At 42.1% G+C, this 23,590-nt stretch overlaps 1 protein-coding gene across 1 annotated transcript in view; it reads left to right on the top strand.

Annotated features, from left to right (window-relative positions):
* INPP5B (inositol polyphosphate-5-phosphatase B) overlaps window positions 1-23,590 on the top strand; it is a 44,487-nt gene that overhangs the window by 5,749 nt on the left and 15,148 nt on the right. Inside the window, exons 5-9 of the mRNA XM_016218669.2 lie at window positions 18,560-18,656; window positions 20,814-20,981; window positions 21,751-21,852; window positions 22,775-22,889; window positions 23,235-23,351. Of these exons, the coding sequence (XP_016074155.2) occupies window positions 18,560-18,656; window positions 20,814-20,981; window positions 21,751-21,852; window positions 22,775-22,889; window positions 23,235-23,351 (599 nt within the window). The remainder of the gene's footprint in view (window positions 1-18,559; window positions 18,657-20,813; window positions 20,982-21,750; window positions 21,853-22,774; window positions 22,890-23,234; window positions 23,352-23,590) is intronic.

Here is a 23,590-nt window from a genome sequence, read left to right as displayed (position 1 = left end):
GCCAGTTTCTTCAGCCCTGACTCTTCGGAGTTTGGCTTGTGCGGCGGTGTAGGCGCCCCGGCGGCACCTTCCTTTGGGTGAGGGATGGCGTGCGAATTGGGGCTGTCGGGCTCCGCGGTCAGTCCCCAGCCCTGGTTATGGACTGGGCTGGGCGCAGACCCGGAGTCCAGGAAAGCGCCGTCCGCCTTGGGAATGGAGACCAAGATGAGGTTACAGGAGAAAGGGACCAGGTTTTTTTTCCACCCGACCCTTGGTGGATAATGTTGTGCAGCACAAAAGGCCAATTGTTGAGCGGGAGGTTGTCTTTTGGAGAGCGAGAGGCCCAGGGCCAAAATTTGGGTCAGTCTGGTGCTTTGGGAGGACCTGCAGACCTGTACTTTCTGTCCAGCTCCTGGGCTTTCTGCAAGGACACCCTGGTGTTTTTTTCTCCTGGGCGTGCTCCTGTGGCTCCAGTTACGTGGGAGCTTTGTTTGGCATAACCACTAGTACCCACTCATCCCCCTTTTCTCAGCCTTCTGCTAGAGATAAAGAGTCTCTAGTAGCTGTGTCAAGTGTGGGCCAGCACTTCGCTGCCTCTTACAAGGCTGGAAACTGTGAGGGGTGGGAGAATAGCACTTTGCTTAAGTTTGTAAAATGAGAGGAAACGAGGCAAGCAAAGGACTTCCTCAGTGCTTATGCTTTTTTTTCCCTTCATTGCAGCCACCACAAGACGTGGTCAAAGTACCTGATGGTGCTGATTGTTTGCATCTTTCGTAGGTTTATCTCAGATCACTTGAAGTGCTGATCTTGAGACAACTATTGCTTCAGTTTCCATGACATTCTGGGCTAGGGTTTTGGGACCACTTAAGATTAAGAACATATCCTCCTCTTGCTCCTCATAAGAGGCTGCCAGAATCCAGGCAGTCCTGGCAACAGGAAGAGGTGGGTTCTGTCTTCTTGGCCAGCACACCAGAACCAGGCTATAGGAATGTTTCATTCCCTACGTTGAGAGAGGCCTGTGAGAAGTCGGCACAGCTCTGAAGCCAGTTACCTGCGCTGGGTGATAAATGATTCAGGAATCTCAGTATCTTTCATTTCTTTTCCAAAAAACAGAAGCTAGCTACACGCTGGTGAGGAATTTTTGTCAAGTTTTGGTTTTGCTTTTGGCTTGAAATGATTAGTCCCCATCATAATACGTACAGCAAGGGGGGTTGTCTTATTAATTGCTAAGTTGCTCATGTTAAAATTGGGAAGGAATAGCACCAAACTCCCAGTTCTGTTTGGGTCAGCTGTGTTTCCAGATTTGCTCTGGCCTCAGAGGAGAGTGACATGTTCAAAAACAGGTGGCAGAAACCCTTTGGGCCTCCTCTGGATGGCCCCAAGGGAAATGGATAGTGGATTTGGTTCTTCCTATATGCATATGGTCAAAATACCTACTTCCCGATAGCCTAAGGAAGCAACTTAAGGCTGCTTAAAAAAGCTATTTGTCCTGAACATCAGGAAAATGGGGCTACCCCAAAGAGATGACAGGCTGACGGCGATACAACAGTCCATAAACAGAAGGAAGGAAGTGGTCTTTGTAGGGCGAGCCAAGAGTAAGAGCACCCTAAAGGACTACGTTTTGGGGTGTAAGGTGAATCTGGTCTTTACTCCTCACCTTTGCCTTGGTAGAAAAAGGAAAGATCTCACTTTGATGCTTCTCTCCAAAATGTCTATTCCTTTCTCTGATTGGTCTCTGCTGAATTCAGGATGTCAGGGCAAGCTTGGTAGGGATTGTTGTAGAAAAATGAAATGCAGCTACTTTTAGATTGAAGTCCACGCCTTCAAATTCAGACCCGTGTCTCTGAGCTAAGTGGTGAGGTTGAAGTGAGATGTCATGCTTCCGGTTGAGTGGCAGTCAGTTCATCTGATTCTCTTGGCCTCTTCAGATGCTAAGACCTTGCACTGACCTTAGACAAGCAGCTGTTGGGGGGCAGGGGGGGCTTCTGCTTCTTTGCTTATTTAACTGCTCTTTTTTGCGTAGCTTTTTCTTTCCTTAAAAAATCTATCAGATGAAATGCCTCTTTATTTCTCTCTAGCAACTAAAGGTGCTCTTACCCAGAAAATCCCTTGGGAGATCCTGCATATGGCTTAGTACATCCATGTCATTTTGTAAAATATTCATCTGCATTTCACCCCTGGCACGTACAAAGACCTGGAGCTGTGTTCTGGAGAATTCTGAGCTATGCACTAGAAAGGAAACAGCTACTCAGAAGTCCCGCTGGGGCAATTCTGGACCAATTTACTAAAGTGGTTATAACAAATTTCGGCCTTTTGAAGTGGTTTTCTTATTCCACTGTTGAGTCAAAGCGAGGCAGCTTTGTAGTAACTCACATTAGAATGAGATGTGCTGTGAGTATTTTTTCCCCTGGACCCAGGAAACAAAGCTTTAAGTTTGCCTGGCCTGAGAAAGGAAATGGATGCTATTTATATCTCAGGGTTGCATAAAGAGTAACCTAGATTATCACGATAGAAGCCAGAGAGAATGTTGGAAAATAGCTCCTGGGTGTGTCTTTCTGTCCATCTGTCTCTCAATAAGTAAAGTCTTTGTGGCCAACATCCTTTTAATATGGAGAAAATGAATTTTCCTACATGTTTATCCCACAGGGTGATATACCACCCATCATCTCCACCTTTGTGGCAAGCTCTGCAGGCTGCTAAGCAAATTAATTTGAATCACTTTGTTCCTTTAAACAAAAAACAACAGGTGTTCACTTTTCTTCCTCCTTTCGTTGTTCCCTTCCCCATTTTCTCTCTTTGTCCCACTTAACCTTGTTTGTTTTTACAACTGGAGAAACCCCTGAAGACTTCCATCAGAAAACTGTTTGTTTTGGAATTCTACAGTAGGAGCCTAGGGCAAATGAGGTGACCCACAAACATTCATTTAGAAGTGGAACTTTGCACAGGGATGAAGGTTCAGGAAGAGAGGGGCATCAGTATTCACTAGAGGAAAGGCAGTGTTAGAACATAGAGGCTAGCTGATTTGCATGCTTTCTTTGCTGCTTGAAATATACTGTAACAAATTTGTAGGCTTTTCCAGTGATGCGGATGTGAACTGAAGCTAGCAAGTATGAATGATGAGGATTTGAAAGTGTATGTCTAAGGGGCCTGGATATTTTTATTTTTATTTCTTTTATTGCACCTTGGTACAACAACATTAGTCATGTCTCTTTACTCTCTTTGTCTGTAAAATGGGAGTGAATGTTTTTGTCTTCTAAAAGGTCACACATGACTTAAGGAATGCTGAATTATTTAGGGGTGCTATATTTGGGAAACCCATTTAGGAATTGCATATTCTCACCTCCAAGAGCTTAGAAACTGGCTGTCCTCTTCAGGGCCTATCCTAGGCTGTTTTCTTCCAAATAACGACACTCCTTTTCTTCTATACTCCTTCCTTCCCTCTAGTTTCTTTTCTGTTAATGCAGTCACTAAAAACCTTGGTCGTCCTTGACTCTTCCCTCCCCTCTTATATCTGTCTAATAACCAAATTCTGTTCATTTTTTTCTGCAATTTTAATATCTTTTAAAAGTTCAAAAAAATTAATCCCCATAGTTCATGTTGGTATCCTCTTACCGGAACTAGTACAGTGATGTCTTCCTACCTTAAGTCTCTTTCTCCCTTAGCGAGCTCTTTAGAACATAACTTTTATCATGCCTTACTGTTGTGTATGTGAACTTGAATGTTGTGTCATTTCCTGTTGTATACAGAATAAAGTTCAGGTTCTTCAGCCTGGAGTTCAAGTCCTGCACAGTCTGGCTTAGCCCCCCCCAGTCTTATCTGCCCCAACTCACCTTCATTTCCTCTGACTTCACACTTGACTGCTCATTATTTCTGGATAAACCCTGTGCTTTTTCATCTCTTTGCTGACTGCTCATTTGGCTAAATTTTAAAAGCGTGAACTTGTTGCCCTTAGCGTTTTGCATCCTCTCTCCTCCCCACATGCCAACTTAAGGCTTTGTACATCAGCAGGTGCTCAAAAAACGTCTACTTTCTTTGTTCGAACCTTAGAAACCTTTACAGTTCAGAGCTTGAAGTGCTTTCCGCCTACATAGCTCCTGCCTCCTTCCTCTTCGAGCATGCTCTGCACTTCTCTCCCCTCTTCCTAGTTTGCCCCTCGCCACTTCTCTTTCAGCTTTATCACCAGACCACAGGCAGTTCACAGAAAGCCCAGTGAAGGGAGAGTGTGAAGGAAAAAGTCAAGTCATCTCTCCAGTAGCCTATCACTACTACAGCTTATTGTCATTAAGTAATTGCACTGGCTTCCTCCTTGAAAACTAAACTGGTCATAGTCCTTGCTAACATACATTGGATTTGCACAGGTTGCACATTGGAATTTGAGTCTGGGGTTCAAAGGTTTGCAGGGCACAGGGTGTGCTTTTAGAAATGTCTCTGCTCATTTTAAATGCCAAAATCTGTGGTATTTTCTTTTTAAGTGATAAGAGAATGGGAAATGTTAAAAAGACTGAAAAGAAAGAAAAATACGTAAAAGCATGGTTATTTGACTTTGTTTTTCTTAAATATATCTTTATTGATTTCAGAGAGAGGAAAGGAGAGGGAGAGAGAGAGAGAGACATCAGTGATGAGAGAGTCATTGATCAGCTGCTTCCTGCATGCCCCTGACTGTGGATCGAGCCCGCAACCCGGGCATGTGCCCTGACCGGGAATCGAACCCCGATCGCCCGGATTCTAGGTCGACGCTCAACTGCTGAGCCACATCTGGCTGGGTGTAATTTGACTTTTAAGAAAGTAACAAAACTATTTGGGATGGTAACCAGGCTGAAATAGGAATAATTGATGCTTTTCATTATTATTATTATTTTTTTAATTACTATTTTTTTAATCCTCACTGGAGGGTATTTTTCCCATTAATCTTTAGAGAGAGTGGAAGGGAGGGAGGAGGGCAGGGAGAGAGAGGAACATCGATGTGAGAGAGACACATCGACTGGTTGCTTCCTGCACACACCCCCACAGGGACCGGGAGCAAACCAGCAACTAAGGTATGTGCCCTTGACTGGGAATCAAACCTGAGACCCTTTGGTCCTCGGGCCAACGCTCTAGCCACTGAGCCAAACCTTCCAGGGCTTTTTTCATTCTTTTTAATTCTGGGTGCCTTGCGTATGGGCTTCTCTCAAGAGTTCCTTGCCTTATGTACTATATTCTATGTACTTAGCTCCCCTTTGCCAAAAGAATAAAATCCAAACTCTACATGGCATTCAAAGTCTTTCAGTTTGGCCCTAATGTAAAGAATAAAAATTTATTACTAATAAATAAAACAATTATTTAAAAAATTAGTTATTGTTATGACTGTTATTATTAACAGCTACCATTTATTAAGCACTCACTGTGGGTGTGTGCCTCACACTGTGCCACAAAAGTTCTGTAAAAGCATGTCCATGTTTCAGATGGAGAGATTGAGGCTCAGAGAGGGTAGGTAACATGCCTATGACCACTCACTGGTCAGTGAAAGGGTTGAGAACAGAATTCAGGTCATCTGTTTGAACCTAATGCTTGAGCCCTAACTCCTACAGTCTTCTTTTGTATCCCCAGATGCTTCTCAAACAAGACTTTTCTACTTATTTGTATTACCTGTTATTACTTATTTCTGAGCGTACCATAATGCCATGTCTTTGTACTGAAACCATTTCCTCTGCCAGAACTGCTTTTTGAATTCCATGCTTTTCTGATAGTTAATCTAGTTTATTGGTTAAGAGCTTAGAACTCTTGACCCAGATTCCTTGCATTTGAACCTTGGCATTGTCATCTATTAGCTATGTTTTCTTGGCAAGTTACTTAACCTCTCTGTGTTTATCTCTTGGTCTGTAAAGTGCAGATAATAGTAGCATCTACCTTATGGAGTGGTCAGGAAGATTAAATATACGTAAAGTGATTAAAGCCATGCATGCCATGTAGTGAGCCTCAGTATTTGCTATTAATATTATTCATGATGATATTACTATCACTGTCAAAATGAATTCAGCCTGACTTGGGTTCTGGGTAGCTGAATCTGGATCTGTTTATCTCCCTGTGAACTGAACATGCGTGTTTCTTGCTGGTAGATGTTGCTCTGTCTTAAACTGAGTGAGCCCATGGAACCACTCCTTGGTGGTATGTACACAGCATGTGTCAATGATGAGCATCAAACCAGCCCACTTACTCCTGTCTGTGTGAACTGTCAGGTATTTTGCTCACAGGTATTTTGCAGGTTCTTCTAGTGTGCTGGAAATGGAATGCAAAGGCCAGTGACTGAGAAGATAGGAGGGGACACCTCCTCCTAGACCTGTCTAGTAGCAGCTCAGGAAGGGTAAGATGAGATCTCCACCCAGTAATGAGAGCGGCACCCACACATCCTTCAGAGACCATGGTGGTACTTCTACTTTGTTATCTAAACAGACTCAACCCTTCTATTCACAGTACTTACTCCCAAGAGTTTATAGTTTCAATGAAAACGTGCTTATGTTTGTAAAAGGGGATGCTGTGGAGTCAAGCAGATCTGAGTTTTTAATGTCAGTTATGCCATTTACTGGTTTGACTCTGTGTCCTTGGGCATGTCTGCTATCTACTCTGGGCCTCAGTGACCTCATTTGTAAAAATGAGGCCAACTGCCGTGGCCATTGTGGCTCAATGGTTAGAGCGTCCCACTTTGCCCAGAAACGTGAGGGGTTCGATTCCCAGTCAAGGGCAAGTACCTGGGTTGTGGGTTCGTTCCCTGCCCCTGGTTGGGGCGTGTTAGGGAGGCAACCAATCCATGTGTCTCTCTCACATCGATGTTTCTCTTTCACTCCCTCCCTCCCTCCCTCCCTTCCACTTTCTGAAAAGCATTGGAAAAATATCCTTGGGTGAAGATTAACAAAAATTTAAAAATAAAAAATAAAAACAAACGAGGCCAACAGTCAGAAATAAAACATGGAACACTTAGCACAATAGCTAGGTATTAGAAGGTACTCAATAAGTGGTTGTCATTATTATCAAAGGAGTGGGGGATTCAAGGGGTAAAGCAGAGGAGAAGGAACAAACGGTTCCTGAATATCTGCTGTGTACCAGGTATTGTGCTAGGTAGGCTCTTGACTCATTTAAATTTTATTTGTTTATTCCTTTGGCCTCTCTGTAAGTTGAGTGGAGTTATCCTCATTTTACAAACGAGAAAACAAATTCAGTAATTTGCTTGAGGTTTCATATGAGGTAGTGGATGGAGCGAATGGCAGGATTGCAAACCTGGCTGACAGGGAGAATGATGGTGATAGCAACGGAAGGGAGAGCTCAGAGAGAGGGCCCCGAAGTCAAAGCACAGTTTTACCTGGGACCCGCCCGTGCATAGAACATCTTGCAGAAACGCCCAGTTGACAGTGGAGGGTCTGAGCTCAGGTAGAGCTGGACAGCTTTGTTTAGAATTGACTGTGATGGCTGATGATCCTTGTAGAAGATAAAGAACAAGATCTGGATGGGTATTGATCAGTATGGTAGCCACTAGCCACACGTGGCTATTTAAATTTAATTTAGGTAAATAAATTCAGTTTCTCATTCTCTGTAGCCACATTTTTTAAGTGTTCAAGTGTGGCTAGTGGCTACTGTTTTGGGCAGTGTAGTTATAGAACAATTTCATCACAGAAAATTCTACTGAGAAGCACTGGTCTAGAGTAAGGAGCAATTAAATTAAGAAATAATGTTAGTGTTTCTCTGACAGTTGTCAAAAGAAATGGGGTATTTGGCCCTGGCCAGCATGGCTCACTTGGTTGAGCATCGACCAATGCACTGAGAGGTCACCGGTTTGATTCCCTGTCCGGGCACATGCCCAGAGTTGTGGGCTCAGTCCTCAGTAGGGGGTGTGCAGGAGGAGGCAGCCGATCGGGGTTTCTCTCTCACACTGATGTTTCTCTCTCTTTCTAAAATCAATGAAAACATTTAAAAAAAAAAGAAAAAAGAAATGGTGTATTTGGATTTTGGTTTGAATTTACTTTTTTCCCTTATGTGATGTTATGTTTTAGTAAAAGCCTAGACCCCAAGTCAGTGGTAGGCCTGGCCACATGGCATTCAAATTGAGGCCTCCCCTCTTCTCTTTGTTTTGTAGATATGGGCCTTTAACCGGTCTGGTTTGACCATGCAGTTTGGGATAGCCTTGAGTTAACCATAGGAAAGTAAGACAGGAACCATATGAGGCAGATAGCTGTTATCTTTGTTCAGTTGAGGAAGCAGAAGCTTAGAGAAGTTAGAGAACTTGCTCAGGGTAATACAGGTAGTAAGTGGCAGGGCCAGAAATGGAACCTACACCTGACTCCAAAGCCCATTTATATGTATATGTACACACATATATATATAACTGAACATAGAAAATAGTGCTGGATATATAGTTCTTATTTTAGCTAACTTAGCAAGTACCTATCAGCAAAAGAAAAAGAAATCTATCGCTGCGAAGTGACTATTGACATTTAATACATACTTTTCCAGACTTTCCCGTGTGTATATATGTCTATGTCTATATATAAAAAATATATATGTATGTATGTGTATATATCTATATATAGCTGTTTGTAAACGTAGTATATATGTGCATAGACATAGTCCAGTCATTTCTGGTGCATATAGATATGTCAGACCCTGCTCTTCACTGGCATCCTCAGTCCTTTATCAGCAGTTCTGAAGACTGGAAAAAATTTTTTTGTAGTCTTGGCCCAAGCTCAGTTTGGCAGTAGGACTCACTTGACTGACATGAGACTATTTATAGGCTATATTTATCCCACTAAGTGTTACTACTCATAAATCACACTGTGGAAATATTAAAGTTTTGATTACTGGGTATTGGCTCAGACTCTGCTGGGAGTGTTGTATAATATATGGTGTAGATAATGTGTTATCTTTCTAAAATCCCCCAGTTCTGAATTCCAACATACTCTTGGCCCCAAGGATTTCAGAGAAGGGGTAGATCTGTATCATGCTATATAGCTGCTTAGGCTCAAAAAGGAGCCCAAGGGTCATCATGTTTAGTGAGGAATGTGAGAAGGGCTTTGGTCCTATAAGATGTGCAGTGCAATGCTCAGAAATTGCAAGAAAAAATGGAACACTTCTGTACTTTTCTATTTCCGGATTGAGCTGCAGTTGTTACTGCCGTTGACCTAGTAGGTAGGCTCTTACTGGTTTCATTTGTATGTGTGAAAAGTGGTCATCAAGAAAGCACCCAAAAATGGCATTTGAGCTTCTGCCCTATGGCTGTTTGTTCTATATGTGTTTAGTGACTACTTGGTTTGTGCCATATATTGCAACAAGTGGGGGCCACAAGAAAAAACATCAGCCCTTGGTTAGCGAAAGAGGTAAGACAAATAAAAAGAGTTAAACACAGTTACAATTTCACTGTGATAAATGTCTTGATAGAGGGAAGCACTGGGTATGTGAGAATCTAAGGAGAGGGCCAGAGAAAGCTTTTTGAAGGACATGATTCCTGAACTGAATCTTAAATTATGAGTTTGCAGTTCACCACATGTAGATAGGATTGAGAGGTGGGTAGGATACACCCAGGGTCAGGGATGGGGTGAGGAGGCAACATCTGGAAAGGTGAATCATTTTGGGGTGACTGAATTGGGGATATGTGTGAGGGGAGATAGGAGTCGGTGGTGGGAGGTGGGGCTAGACAGGTAGTCTGGGGCTAATTACAAGGGTCCCTGTGTTACAGAACAGAAAGAGTTCATCCACTCACACTCGACGCTAACAGAGCCAAACACTTAACACTGAGAATTGCAGTGGAGAAATATTGGCTATTTTATTATGAATGGTGCCACCCCAGAGAACTGGAGAACGGGAAGCTAATGCTCAAAACTCAAACTCCCTGATGATATGTGGGTTGCAGATTATATAGGACAAAAATCACAAGACACCGTACATTAGGAGTTCAGAGTGGTGCTGGGAGCTGATCAGTTGGAGGTGAACTAAGGGTAATGAATCACTTCTTCAGGTCTTGAGGACAGCTCTGGCATCCCTCTGTCTGGTTTCATGAAAAAGTAGCCAGGGGGGTTATTCCACCTTAGGGCTCAGGAACTGAAACATAACTTAGGTCAAGATGTTATCTTTAGCCTGCCTGAAGTCCCCATTGTATAACGTTAGGTCCAGGCTGCTGTCCTCTGCCGCCTCTGGGGGTTGCTGATTATCTGGGGGAAAAGTTAGAGCTCTGAGGGATAGAGAGAGAAAGAGATGATTTCTAGAACTAGAATTTAAAACTAGATTTAATCAAAATCATAAGGACCCTCGATTTTACTTGTATGTAGTATACTCTGAGGTTTGGGTTTTAGTCCAAAGATGATAGAAGTTATTGAGGGCTTTTATGTACGGAATGGCTAGCTCAGACTCATTTTTTTCTAGGTGTTGGCATAATGGATTGGAGGGGGTGAGAATGGGCAGGGAAATCACTGAGTGTGCTTTCCAGAAATATTCAGGGCCTAACCTAAGGCATGGCAGTAGGGGGTAGGGGAGAGGGTCGATCAGGTGTAAAAATATTTAGGAGCGAGGATTTATAGGACTTGATGACTGAACATAGGAAGAAGGGAGAAATCCTACATATCACCTCTTAGACTGAGGGACAAAGGATTGGAGGTCTGAGGTTGGGAAAGGGCAGGGCGGGAGTGGGGAAGCAGGAGGGGAAGAAGGGCAGGAAGCTGTGGCCAGAGAGGGGCTTTGTGATGGCAAATTTGGTGAAGAGCTGCTGACAGCCAGCTTCCGTGCCAGATTCAGGAGAGAAAAGATTCCGAGAAGACTGCCTGTGGCTGGAAATCCCCAAATCATGCCTTAAAGTTTCCATACACAGAGTGAGGAATGAAGATGTTCCACTCCTTGCTGGACTGAGTCCTGAGACAGACGCAGTGTGAGACCACAGACCACATGCAGGTCTGCAAGGTGACTTTCCAGTCAGTACACTGCCCCCTTATGGACCTAACTAAGGGGACCACTTGTCCTTTCAGTCTGGCTATTAGGAGGAACTAAAAAATAGAAATAAAAAAATCCTGAGTCCATGGAAAACACCAACATATAGAAACAGAGCTCTTATACCTTGGTTTGCCTTTGCATATTATAAAGGCCCATGATATATTTATATTAAAGTCCCTACTTTATAGATGAAGAAACTAAGACCCAAAGAGAGGAAGTAACTTGTCACACAAGAAAGTAATGGTAGAGCCAGACTTCAACTTAAGTTTCTTGGTACTTTCATGCATTTAACACCTTGAGTACCTACTATGGACCAGATGCTGTTCCAGGTCCCTGGGAAATAGCATAAAGAAAACAAAGTCCCTGCCTCAGAGAGCTTACATTTTAGTGGAAATAGCATCCAATAAAGCAGTGAATATATATACAATATAACATCAAATGGTATTAGTGCCAGGAGGAAAAATGTCAATAGCAGGTTCCCAAACTGTTTGCCTACGTACCCTGGGGCTCAGCAGTGACCTCTCAGGGACACTGTGGGACATTTAAAATTTTGAAGGTAACCACAGATATGTGAAGTTTTTTGGAACGGCACATTTAGCTCTTAGTTTCAACATTAGATGTTGCTGCATTCCTTTTGATAATATCATATCTTTTTTTGTTGTTAATCCCCAACCGAGGATATTTTTTCCATTGATTTTTAGAGAGAGTGGAAGGAAGGGAGAGGGGAGAGAGAGAGAAAGACATCGATGTGAGAGAGACACATCGATTAGTTGCCTCCTGCACGCGCCCTGACCAGGGCCAGAGATCAAACCCACAACCCAGGTATGTGTCCTCCATCGGGAATCGAACCCCCTACCCTTTGGTGCATGGGCTGACACTCTAACCACTGGGCCATGCCGGCCAGGGTGATAACATAATATTTTTTGAAGCTGGGCTTTTGGTGGCTGCTATGGTAAAAAATAAGTACCATGCAAAACAATGTGGAATGTTGTGTGTCGTGTTCAGTCTGATTCCAAGGTTTGAGAAGTTGTGCAGAATCCAGCAGGCACACACATTTCATTTCTAAGTAATTATGGTCATTTAAAATGAAATACAAATATTATTCTTTCTAATTATGTGTATTATTTTCTCAAAGTGCTCCTAAGTTATTAGGGCTTAAATACTTAGTAATTTATTTGGCCCTTACTATTTAAACAGAACTGTTAGGTATTTCTTTTGGCTGGGAGGCACTTTGAAAAAAATTATTGAGACAGTAAGTGTACTGTGAACCGGGAAAGTTCAGGAACCTCTGGAGTACTTAAGGGGCTAGAGTGATGTGGGATGGTGGGTGTCAGAGAACTTCTGACGTTTGAGCAGGGGCCTGAATGAAATAGCGTGAGCAACATGGGGATGCGGAGGAAAAGCCTTCCAGCAGAGGAGCTAGTAAGAGCAAAGTCCCTGAGTTGAGAATGTTGACATGTTCCAGGAATTACAAAAAACGAAGTATGGCAAAATCAGACTGACATTAGAGCACAGTAGGTGACACCAGAGAGGCGTGGAGGCCAGGTTAGGTAGGGCCCTGTCAACTCTCAGATTCCGAGCACCAGGAAAGCTATTCGAAAGTTTTAAGCAGGGAAGTAACTTCATCTGATATAGTGATATACTTTCTTTTTTTCCAAGTTCACTCTGGATGGTATCTGGAAAACTAACAATAGGAGTGTAAGTGTGGAAGCTCAGCAACAGTTAGGAAGCAGCTGTTGTAGTCTTGGTGAGAACTTCCAGGTATATTTTCGAAGGTAGAACTTGCCTGAATTGCTGATAAATTAGATGTGGATATAAGGGGGAAGGGGGAGTCACCAGTGAGTCTTAGTTTTTAATTTTGAGAAACTGATTGAATGATGGTGCCATTTACTGAGATGAACAAGACTAAGGGGGGAAGCAGAATATAAGAATCTGGAGCTCACGTAAAAGATCCAGGCTGGAGATGTAAATTTGGGAGTCTACAGCATGGAGGTGATTTTTATTTTTTTAAATTATTATTTCTTTCAGAAATACAAATTCCATTTTATGTATTGGTTGATTTTGAGAGAAAGAGAGAGAAAGAGAGGGAGAGAGAAACATTGATTCGCTGTTCCACTTATTTATGCATTCACTGGTTGATTCTGGTATGTGCCCTGACCAGGGATCAAACCCACAACCGTGGCGTATCCAGACAGTACTCTAACCAGCAGAGCTGCCTGACAGTGATTTTTCTTAAACTTTTTTGTTTTGTTTTAAACTTTATTTTTATTGTTGCCCTGAAGGTGGTTTTTAAAATAGTGAGATCACCTAGATGAAAAAAAGAGTGTAGCTGGAGAAGAGACGATCTCAGAGCCTTGCCTGGGTCATTCCTGGGAGTGTGAAGGGTAGGGTGGGTAGAGAAAAACAGGCATCTTCAAGGACTAAAGAATTTCCTGGAGGAGGGAGTGGCCGTCTGTGAAGTGCTGCCAAGGAGGTTGAAGTGGACTTAGCTGGGAACTGGGAACCGACCACTGGACTGGGCAACCTGAGGGTTATGGGTGACCTTAACTGTCACAAGCTGGTGCAGTGGAGTAGAGCAGGTTCTCAAATAACATCATTTTGTTTAACATCTTTTCATTATAATATTGATGAGGGGAAAAAATCAACTCCTGGGCAGGGCCACTGTCTGTGTGGAGTTTGCACGGTCTCCCCATGCCTGCGTGGGTTCCCCGCACATCCACAAGATGTGCATGCGAGGTGAACTGGGTGTCTAAGCTGCCCCGTCTGAGTGAGGGTGGCGGTGGGAGTGAGAGGCCCTGGAAAGGCGTCCTGTCCAGGGTGGGTTCCCGCCTCGCACCCTGAGCTGCTGGGTCTTTATTTATAAGTTTGGTGATGTTTTTGTGACCAGAAATATGCCATAGAAATGTAACTCTTACTTATTTTGATTAGTAGATGGTAAAACCGGTTTCCTTATATGTCATTTTGCTTAAAGGCACAGTTTCAAAGAACCTATCGATGACATGAAGTAAGGACTTGGCGTAATAGAGAACTGAGGTCCAGTTGCAGAGGGTTGAGAAGAGAATGGAAGGTGAGGCAGAGTCTAGAGAAGCCTTTCAAAGAGTTTTGACTTCAGTCCCCATATGCCTTTTAAAAAAACAAAACAAGTGTTATTTTAGGATAGTTGTAGGTTTTCAGAAAAATTGTGAGGATAGTACAGAGAGATCCATATATATCCCAAACTCAGCTTCCCCAGCTTACATCAGTTATGGCACATTTTTCACAATTCATGAACCAATATCGATACATTATTATTAACTGAAGTTCATGTTTTATTCAGGTTTCCTTTGTTTTTACCTTTTCCTTTTTCTGTTCTAGGGCCCCACCTACGTTACCACATTATCTCTAGTCATCACTTCTCCTTAGGCTGCGACTGTTTCTCAGGCTTCCCTTGTTTTTGGTCACCTTGATAGTTTTGAGGAGTGCTGGTCAGATAGTTTGTAGAATGACCCTCAATTTGGATTTGTCTGGCATTTTTCTCACCATTAGACCGGGGTTATAGGTTTTGGGAGGAAGACGACAGGAGCGAAGTATCATTCTCATCACAGCTTATCAAAGGTGTAATATCAACATGACCTGTTGCTGTTGATGTGAACCTTAGTCACCTGTCTGAGGTCATGCTGGTCAGGTTTCTCCACTGTAGCTGGCCTTTTCCCCCCTTTCCGTACCATCCTCTTTGGAAGGATGTCCCTGTGCAGCCCATACTTAAGGAGTCGGGAATTGTGCTTCACGTCCTGGAATGCAGAATATTTGCCTAAATTACTTGGAATTCTTCAGAGGAGATTTGTGTTTTCTCCTCTATTCATTTTTTTATTCAATCATTTATTTATATCAGTATGGATGATGGATATTTATTTTATACTTTGAGTTATAATCCAACACTAGTTTTTAATTTTGTTGCTCAGATTGTTCCAACTGCGGCCATTAGAGCTCTTTCGGTTGGTTCCTGTGTCCCTTTGATGTACCCCCATCACTGTGGGATTTGTTTTTGTTTTTGTTTTTTGAATATTTTCTTACTTTCTGTTATTACAAAATGCTCCGGGCTCATCTTTTATACTTCTTGCCCCATTCCTAAAATAACCAAATCTCAAGGAGTCCTGGTTCCTTATATTGGAGAATGATATTAGAAACCAAGACCTGGGCATAAAGTGTGGTCATTGTTACTGGTGTGTTCTTGCTTCTAGGCCCTCCTAGCTGACAGAGCAAGGAAATATATGTGTGTATGCTTACCTGTGTGTGTGTGTATTTCTATATGTATGTGTATTTCTATATATAACCACCTGTATTTATATTAAGGTAAACATGAGTTCATATTGATATCTCCACCTCTAATCCATTACCACCTGGATCACTCTAGCTTCCTCTCCTTGCTTATCTGGACCAGTACCCTAACAGTGAGGCACCTAGCTCCCACCATCCACCATCCATTTACTTAATTGTTCAGTTTCAGAATACATGTGTAATGGTGTCTGAGTTGTTAACTCACAGCATTATCAACTAGAGTATAGTACTCACGTGTAGTTCCTTCTACCTTTAGTCTTCCAGCCTTTACTCATTTTGGAAATTACTTAGGTAAGCACTTTTTCTTCTACCTCCTTCAGTGAGGTTGTTTCAAACATATACAATATAGTTAGGTACTTTTGTCATTTTCTGCATTTCACTCCAGGATCCCCTGACCTCAGAAATGATTTTTTAAAATTTGCATACACTAAGGTTCATTCTTTGTGCTGTGAAGTTCTATGGTTGTTTTTTTAAAATTTTTATTTTTAATATATCTTTATTGATTTGAGAGGGAGGGAGAGGGAGAGGGAGAGAGAGAGAGAGAAACTTCAATGATGAGAGAGTCATTGATCGGCTGCCTCCTGCACTCCCCCAACTGGGGATTGAGCCCACAACCTGGGCGTATCAGGGCGACACTAACCAACTGAGCTACCTGGGCAGGGCTTCATTCCTTTTTGTTGCTAAATGATATTTCATTATATGATGTACCACAATTTGGTTATCCAGTCACCTGTTGAACGACATCTTGGTTGCTTCCAGTTTTTGTTGATTATGAATAAAGCTGCTATAAATATTTGCAGGCAGGTTTTTATATGTATATAAACCTTCAAATCAATAAATACTTAGGAGCGTGATTACTAGTCATATGGTAAGACTATGTCCAGCTTTGTAAGAAACTGCCAAATTGCTTCCAGAGTGGCTGTACCATTTCCCCTTTCTATAATCAGTGAATGAGAGTTATTGTTGCTCCGCATCCTTGCCTGCAATTGGTATTGTCAGTTTTCCGGATTTCAACCATTCTAAGAGGTGTACTTATTTGCCAGTCACTAAATCAAATACCTTGGTTCTCTAAGCTTTAGAGATCAATGAGAGTAAAGCAAGAGAGCTGGAATCCAGTGGGAATTTGGTTTCCAGAAATAATTAACCATGGGGTTGGAGAATTTTAGAAGCAACCTGTTCTGGTTCTCCCTTTCTTATTTTTGTTGTATGCTGAAGACAATGGGAAAGTGACATGAAATATTCCAAAAGAACACTGCAGGCTTGAACTCAGATGCTACCTATTTATATAAGGCAAGTAAGATCCACGTCCATCCAGTAGTTCCTATTGAGTTGTTGAGGGATTGGACTGCTTATATTGTACTGGCTGGTGGCTGGATGATGGTGACACAGTGGTGAATAAATCAGAAGTAGTCTTGTCCTCAGGAAGCTTACACTCTACCTGGGGAGACAGACAGTTACAACACACAGCAATCCGGGCTGCGATGGGAGAAGCATAGGGAGCTATGGGAACACCAGTGTCAGCATCTGACCAGTCTAGGAGGGGTCAGAGAGGCTTCTTAGAAGAAGTGACTTCTAAGATGTGGCCTTCAGCAGAGGTTGGCTAACTACAGTCCATCGTCCAAATTCAGCCTGCTTCTGGCTTTTGCACAGCCTGTGAACTAAGAATAGTTTTTACATTTTAAAATATTTGAAAAGAATCAAAAGAGAATAATACTTTGTGACATGGAAATTATATAATATCCAATTTCAGTGACCAGAGTGACCATAAATGAAGTTTTACTGGAATACAGCCATGCCCATGGCTGCTTTTGCACTGTAATGGCAGAATTTGAATAGTTGTGACCAGGACTGTATGGCCTACAAAGCCTAGGACATTTTCTCTTTGGTCCTTTATAGAAAAACTTTGCTGGCCCCTGGCCACAGGATGAGTAAGGGTTAGCCGTGTAAAGCAGAGTAAGGAAGAAGGAAGTCGGTTTCTAATGGGATCTTTGTATAACTGCAGTAATTTTAATATACTTTGAATATGGCATTCAAAGAGGTAGGGGGCCAGAGGTGGGCAGGATCTTGACTTGGCAGCCATATTAAGGGGTTTGAGTTTAATCAGTGGGGGGCTTTTAAAAGGTTTTAACTGATAAGATCGGGTTTCCTTTTTCAAAAAATCCTCTGGCCATATTGTAGAGATTGGGTTAGAGAGAGTGGGGTGAAAATGGAGACAGGGAGACTAGTTGAGGTTTCTGAAGTCATTTCAGGGAGATGTTGGTAACCTGGACTAGTATAGTGATGTTGGGGATAGGAATGTATTGATTTGAGAGGCATTAAGGAAGCAAAATTGAAAGGCCTTGGTGATCCATTGGAGGCCTTGAAATGTAATTATTTTCATGTTTCATATGATTGTGTTTTCAATTCCAAAGTTTGTTTGTTTTTTTCTGGATCATGTGAAAGCATGGTTGAGAAGTCCATGTTTAGTAATAGTCTTCAGAGCAAAATTCTTTAGTGATGTTTCATGCCTCTGGTGCTCCTCGTAACGTGCGTATCGAAGCAGCATCTCTCTGTGGCCTCTTCATGCTGTTCCCTGTTGACAAGAGCTCTGGGTTTTAAGGAGCAGAGAAGCTATTGGCCAATTAATTTTCTAATTATCTTGGTTTAACAACTTTCCCAAATATTTCTTTGTTGCAAGTCCTTGGGCTCCTTGGTTTTCAAGACAATTTGTTGGCACTGACAAGGTCTTCTCATTCTGTAGTGTACTCAGGCCCTTTCCAGTTTTAAATATCTAACTCTTGCCTTTTCCCCCTTAGAAATGAAGTCTCACTTGCAGTAAGGGGTAATAAGATCTTATATTTTATAATATGTTGTGTTGTTTCAGGGTGTTTACTCGCATGTCATCTATTTGATCCCTACAATAAACCTGTGAAGAAGGCAGGACAGATCAAGTTACTGAGACTCGGAAAGATTAGGTGACTTGCACAAAGTCAAAGGACAGTAGATACTAGAGCTGATGATAGAACTTAGGTCACAGATATCACAGCTGTGTTCTTTCTATAATGCACTCTGTTTCCAAGAAAAGGGAGTCAGTCTTACTGTGTTATGTTTTCAGCAGTAAAGGCATCTGGATGAAATACTTTTTTTCTTTTCTTCTTGGTATGCTCTGTGGGAACTTCACCCAGACACCAACATAGATAGGCCTTTCCTGTGCTTTCAAGCAGTATGTGGACTACCAGTAATTCCTAGTAGGATTTGAGAAGCTGTGGTCTGTATGTTAAAGTATATGTAAGAGTATATGTAACTATGTTTTATTTTAATTCCTTCTCCCTCCCTTTAGGTGGTTCTCACTTGGACAGTTTGAGGCCAAATGGGAAAGGCCTGTTTGTGGACCAAAGCTCCCGGGGGCAGGATAAACCAGAAAATGTGCCCACAAGGTAATGCAGCTCTCCCTTCACTACTGCCTCTTAGGACTGAGGTTTTCCTCATTATAGAACTGAAACCATTACTGTTCATGGTGTAGGTTCTCCCAGGGTAGCTGGCCTAAGAAGTGTTGGATATTTATTGAGCACTCACTGGGTATGTGAGGCACCTTGCACTTACACAGATTATCTTATTTTAACCTGAGAGGTAGGTACCATTATTTCTATGTCTTACAGCTAAGGAAACAGGTGAGAAGAGAGGTTATAAAACTCACCCAAGATCTGGAACTAGCAAGTATCAGATCTAGGATTTGAAAAATGGCAGTCTAACTCTACCTTAGAAATGCAGAAGATTAGAAACATTTTGATTTCTCCCTCCCATTCTTTTAGGAGTTTTCTGACTCTGAAGTCTTCTCTTTTTCTGTTTTTATTTACTCCTTTCTTCTTTCTGATGTGCTGTTATATTTAGTCTGTACTCTAGTTCCCCCTACTGATCATAGCCAGAATCTTCTGGTCAAGATAAAACTACTTTCTTGGGTCAGTATTTTAGTTTTGCACTTAAGCAGCAATGAACAGTCCCTGAACTTTTTTTTTTTTTTTTAATACGTCTTTATTGATTTCAGAGAGAGGAAGGGAGAGGGACTTGAGAGTCATTGATTGCCTGCCTCCTGCATGCCCCCTACTGGGGATCAAGCCTGCAATCTGGGCATGTACCCTGACTGGTAATCAAACCTCCATCACCTGCTTCATAGGTCAATGCTCAACTGCTGAGCCACACTGGCTGGGCCCTGAACTTTAAATGTAGCCAGATCTATCATTCTCAATTCACTTTTGAGCCTTCCACAGATAACATTTTTACATAGCCTTAATTCATACAAGGTGGAGCAAAAGTAGGTTTACAGTTGTTTGTATGGAAAATAATACAATAATCAATATGAACAAAATAGATCCAGAGACATAGAAGCATGGGACAGATTGATGAATCTCAGAGGGAAGGCAGGGGTGGAGCGAGATTAACCTAAGAACTTATATGCGTCTGTGCATAACCCATGGACAGAGACAATAGTATGGGGAAGGCCTGCAGGGAGCAGTGCAAGGGGGAGGGGGGTCGATGGGGGAGAAAAGGGGGACACTTGTAATACTTTCAACAATAAAGATAAATTTATAAAAACAAAAAAATAATACTACAAGAATAAACTCTGTTTTGTATACTCACAACTGTAAACCTACTTTTACCCCACCCTGTATGTACATGACAAGAGTACTATCAAACTTATGTGGCATTTATTTAGTGTAAGAAATTACTTCAAGTGTGTTATATATCTTAATTCATTAAGTGATTTTCAACAAAAGTTTCTGGAGCTATTACTATGATTCTGTTAGGTAAATATTAAATTTTGTTTAATTTTAAAGTTGCCATTTGAATAATTTTTAGTATGACTATTAAAAGTATACAAAAAATAAAATACAAATTTTCATTGCCTTTTTTGGGGGGGGGGAATTATTCCTGTGGAATAGAGATACAATAGAATGATCAAGTCAGAGGGTCTGGATTGGTTTATTTATTTATTTATTATTTTTTAATCCTTACCTGAGGATATGTTTTTATTGATTTTTAGAGAGAGAGGAAGGGGGAGAGAGAGGGGGAGAAACATCAATGTGAGAGAGAAACATCAATTGGTTGCCTACCATACGGGGATCAAACCTGCAACCTACGTATGTGCCCTGACCAAGAATTGAACCCGCAGCCTTTTGGTCATGGGATAACGCCCAATCAACTGAGCCACACCGGCAAAGGTTGGATTGTTTCATAGTCTTGTTATATGAGGTGCTCTGTCACCATTCAGCTGGGTGAATCATCGATGATGCTGGGTCTCATTTGAAAAATGAAGGGATTAGATTAGAATATCTTCAAGAGCCCCTTCTGGTCTGAGAGTCTATGAATTTATTATCAGAAAATCTCTGGACCAATGTACTCTATAATCAACAACATGTAAGTTTACTTAATTCCACATAGAAGTAGTGTTGTTGTAGCAAGTAAGTTTTCCTTTTAGCCTCGTTCAATCTTCTGTGACTCAGACGCTTGCGTGTGGAAACTTCTAGCTTTATATTTATGTATTTTATCATGAAGGACTCATCAAAAGATGATAAAATTTTTTTTTGCTTTTCTAGACAGAATAAATCTAAGTCGGAAATTACCCACATGGTTCGCTCCTCCACTATCACAGTATCAGACAAGGCTCATATTTTGTCGATGCAGAAGTTTGGACTGCGAGATACAATGGTGAAATCACATCTGGTGCAGAAAGAAGAGGATTATACCTATATCCAGAATTTCAGGTAGTTAACTGGGTCTTAGACTGTTTTCAAAGGAAAATGATCATTCAGCTCTTTGAAATTTAAGTACTTACCTCCACCCATAATCCCCTGGATTTGGAAGCAAATCCTAGTACAGAATGTCTCCCATCGTTTTCTAAATGAGCGATTCCTTTCACTCTCCTTTAGCAGGCGTTATTCTGTGCCTTTTCTGCCAGGCACTGTGGTGGGTGTGGCACAGTGGGAGTGACACAGCTTGCAAATAGTTACAGAAATATTTGAAGAGCTATGTGGGTACACAAGAAGGAACGATATCCTGACGTTGGTGTAGCCCTTGGTCATTCTGGGCCATTGAAGAAAGTCATTTAAATTGAAGTCAGTAAAATGAAGTTAGTGTTTGGTAATCTTCTTAGACAGGATTATTGAAAGTTAAATGATTGCTTGGTGATCATAAGACAAAGCAACATGGCTTCTAGGGATGGAAATAGTCAATTATGGTGGATACTGCTATTGCTTTCCTTCTGAAAGTAATTACCAAGGTACTTTTCATTTCCACAGCATACGCAGGGTAGAGAATGATTTTGTGGATTACAGCTCTCTAATGGCGTTAGAGCCAAGCAGGAATGATCAGAGCAGGCCTGTGCTATTCAAAGTTCTCACAAAAGCGACAGATATCACAGCAGACTGCAGTCATTGGTCTAGGTTCGATGTGACATTTCGTATGTCTTAAAATGCTTTCCCCTGTTGTCTGTGTAGTCCTCTTGAGTGACTGATTGATTCTCTTTGGTAACAGGTTTTTTGTGGGAACATACAATGTGAATGGACAATCCCCCAAAGAATGCCTGCAGCCTTGGCTAAGTCATGGTATCCAGGCCCCAGATGTATACTGTGTAGGGTGAGTGCTTCTCTCCCAGTCGCCTCTGCCTTCTCAGAAACGTATAGCTGTGGTTGAAGGGAAGCGGACATGAAGACAGGGTGGCAAGAGTAGGTTTACAGTTGTTCATATGGAAAATAATATAGCAATTAATAAATAATAATGCAAAAATAAGCTGTGTTTCACATACTCACAACTGTAAACCTGCTTTTGCCCATCCCTGTATATACCTGAGTCGCCACAGCAGGTGAAGGAATTGAAGGACAGGCGTGTGCTTAGTAACAGCTGCTTCTCTGTTTGACACTCTTCCTCGTAGTAAACATGTTCCTGGCACGATTAAAGTTATGTGCGTGGCATTTAAATGCTCTTATTTGATTTTTAGTGGAATACTCTTTTAAAATCACGGCACCTTGAACTGACTTTCATTACTTAGCCATTCAACACTTTTGGTCATGAAGCAAAAATATCTTTTGCCAGGGAAGGAAGGTTAGCTTTTAAAAAAAAAGGCCCCATCAGTCCGTCCTTTTTGTTTCACACTTGCTATTCTCCTACCACTATTCTGGGCCCTGTTGATGGGGAGGGGGCAGCAAAGAAGCCTGTACGGTAAAGCGAAAAGGGCCCGGAATTTGGAAGGTATGTAGACCTACGTCTGAACCCATTTGCCCCTCGGTGCTTGTGTGAACTCATGATCTCAGATGTCAAATGCAGACGCTTCGAACTACTGCACAGGCTGGTTATGAAGAGGAAACGGCCGCTGCTTGTGAAAGCACTGGTAGGTGCCATAGCATTTTGACCCTCGGCTCTAAGTGTTTGTTTTTCTTTCCTCTTGAGGATCCTGCAGTTTAGCCAGAAAGCCAGGATTTACGCACCCAAACCAATCTGAGGCCATGTCATCTTGCACATTACCTTTCTCTACTTTCTGACCGCTTGCTTCTCCTAATAGGTTCCAGGAGCTTGATCTGAGTAAGGAGGCCTTTTTCTTCCATGATACCCCAAAGGAGGAAGAGTGGTTTAAAGCTGTATCAGAGAGTCTTCATCCAGATGCCAAGTATGCAAAGGTAAGAGAGGAGTCAGGGAATTTTAGGTTGCCACGCAGGGAAATCCTAAGACAGTATTTCACTTTTTCCCTAAGCCAGTCCTAATTATCCTGCTATTTTCAGTGTTAGGTCCTCCGGAAGAGGCGCCTGTGGGTGGGCAAGATGCAGGTCTTGGCACTTGTAGGCGGTTTAGGTTGTCACGTAGCATGCTAAGTGAGTCGAGCAGGTGATTACCCCACATCCTCATGTGGAGGAGATACAGTAATAGTCTCAGCTGCTCTGAGACCACTTCTCTTTTAGGATCTTCACTCCTGCTTTTGACTCCTCCTTAATGCCATGACTTGAATGTTTGACTCTGTTTTCCAGGTGAAGTTCATCCGCCTAGTCGGGATTATGCTGCTGTTGTATGTCAAACAGGAACATGCAGCACACATCTCAGAAGTGGAAGCTGAGACCGTGGGGACAGGAATCATGGGGAGGATGGTGAGTTCTTGGTGGTCTCTTTGGCACACCGAGGGCCTCGATCCCTAAGGTGTTGACCCCACTTCTCATGATATGTTGACTGAGTGTATCCCAGTTTGAAGATGCTGGTATTATATGACAAAGCAGGGCTGGATGAAGCAGACCATTTACAAATTGTATTTTAGGGAATTGCTGGCTGATTTGCTCAACTAGCATGGATCCTCATGTTTATGCTCCACACTGGAGCCTCTAGTTTATCT

This window comes from Miniopterus natalensis, chromosome 9 (genome assembly GCF_054644295.1).
Source record: "Miniopterus natalensis isolate mMinNat1 chromosome 9, mMinNat1.hap1, whole genome shotgun sequence".
NCBI classification, from domain to species: domain Eukaryota; kingdom Metazoa; phylum Chordata; class Mammalia; order Chiroptera; family Miniopteridae; genus Miniopterus; species Miniopterus natalensis.
Note: the sequence above shows the minus strand (reverse complement) of the source record. Positions and strands in the feature narration are given on the sequence as shown.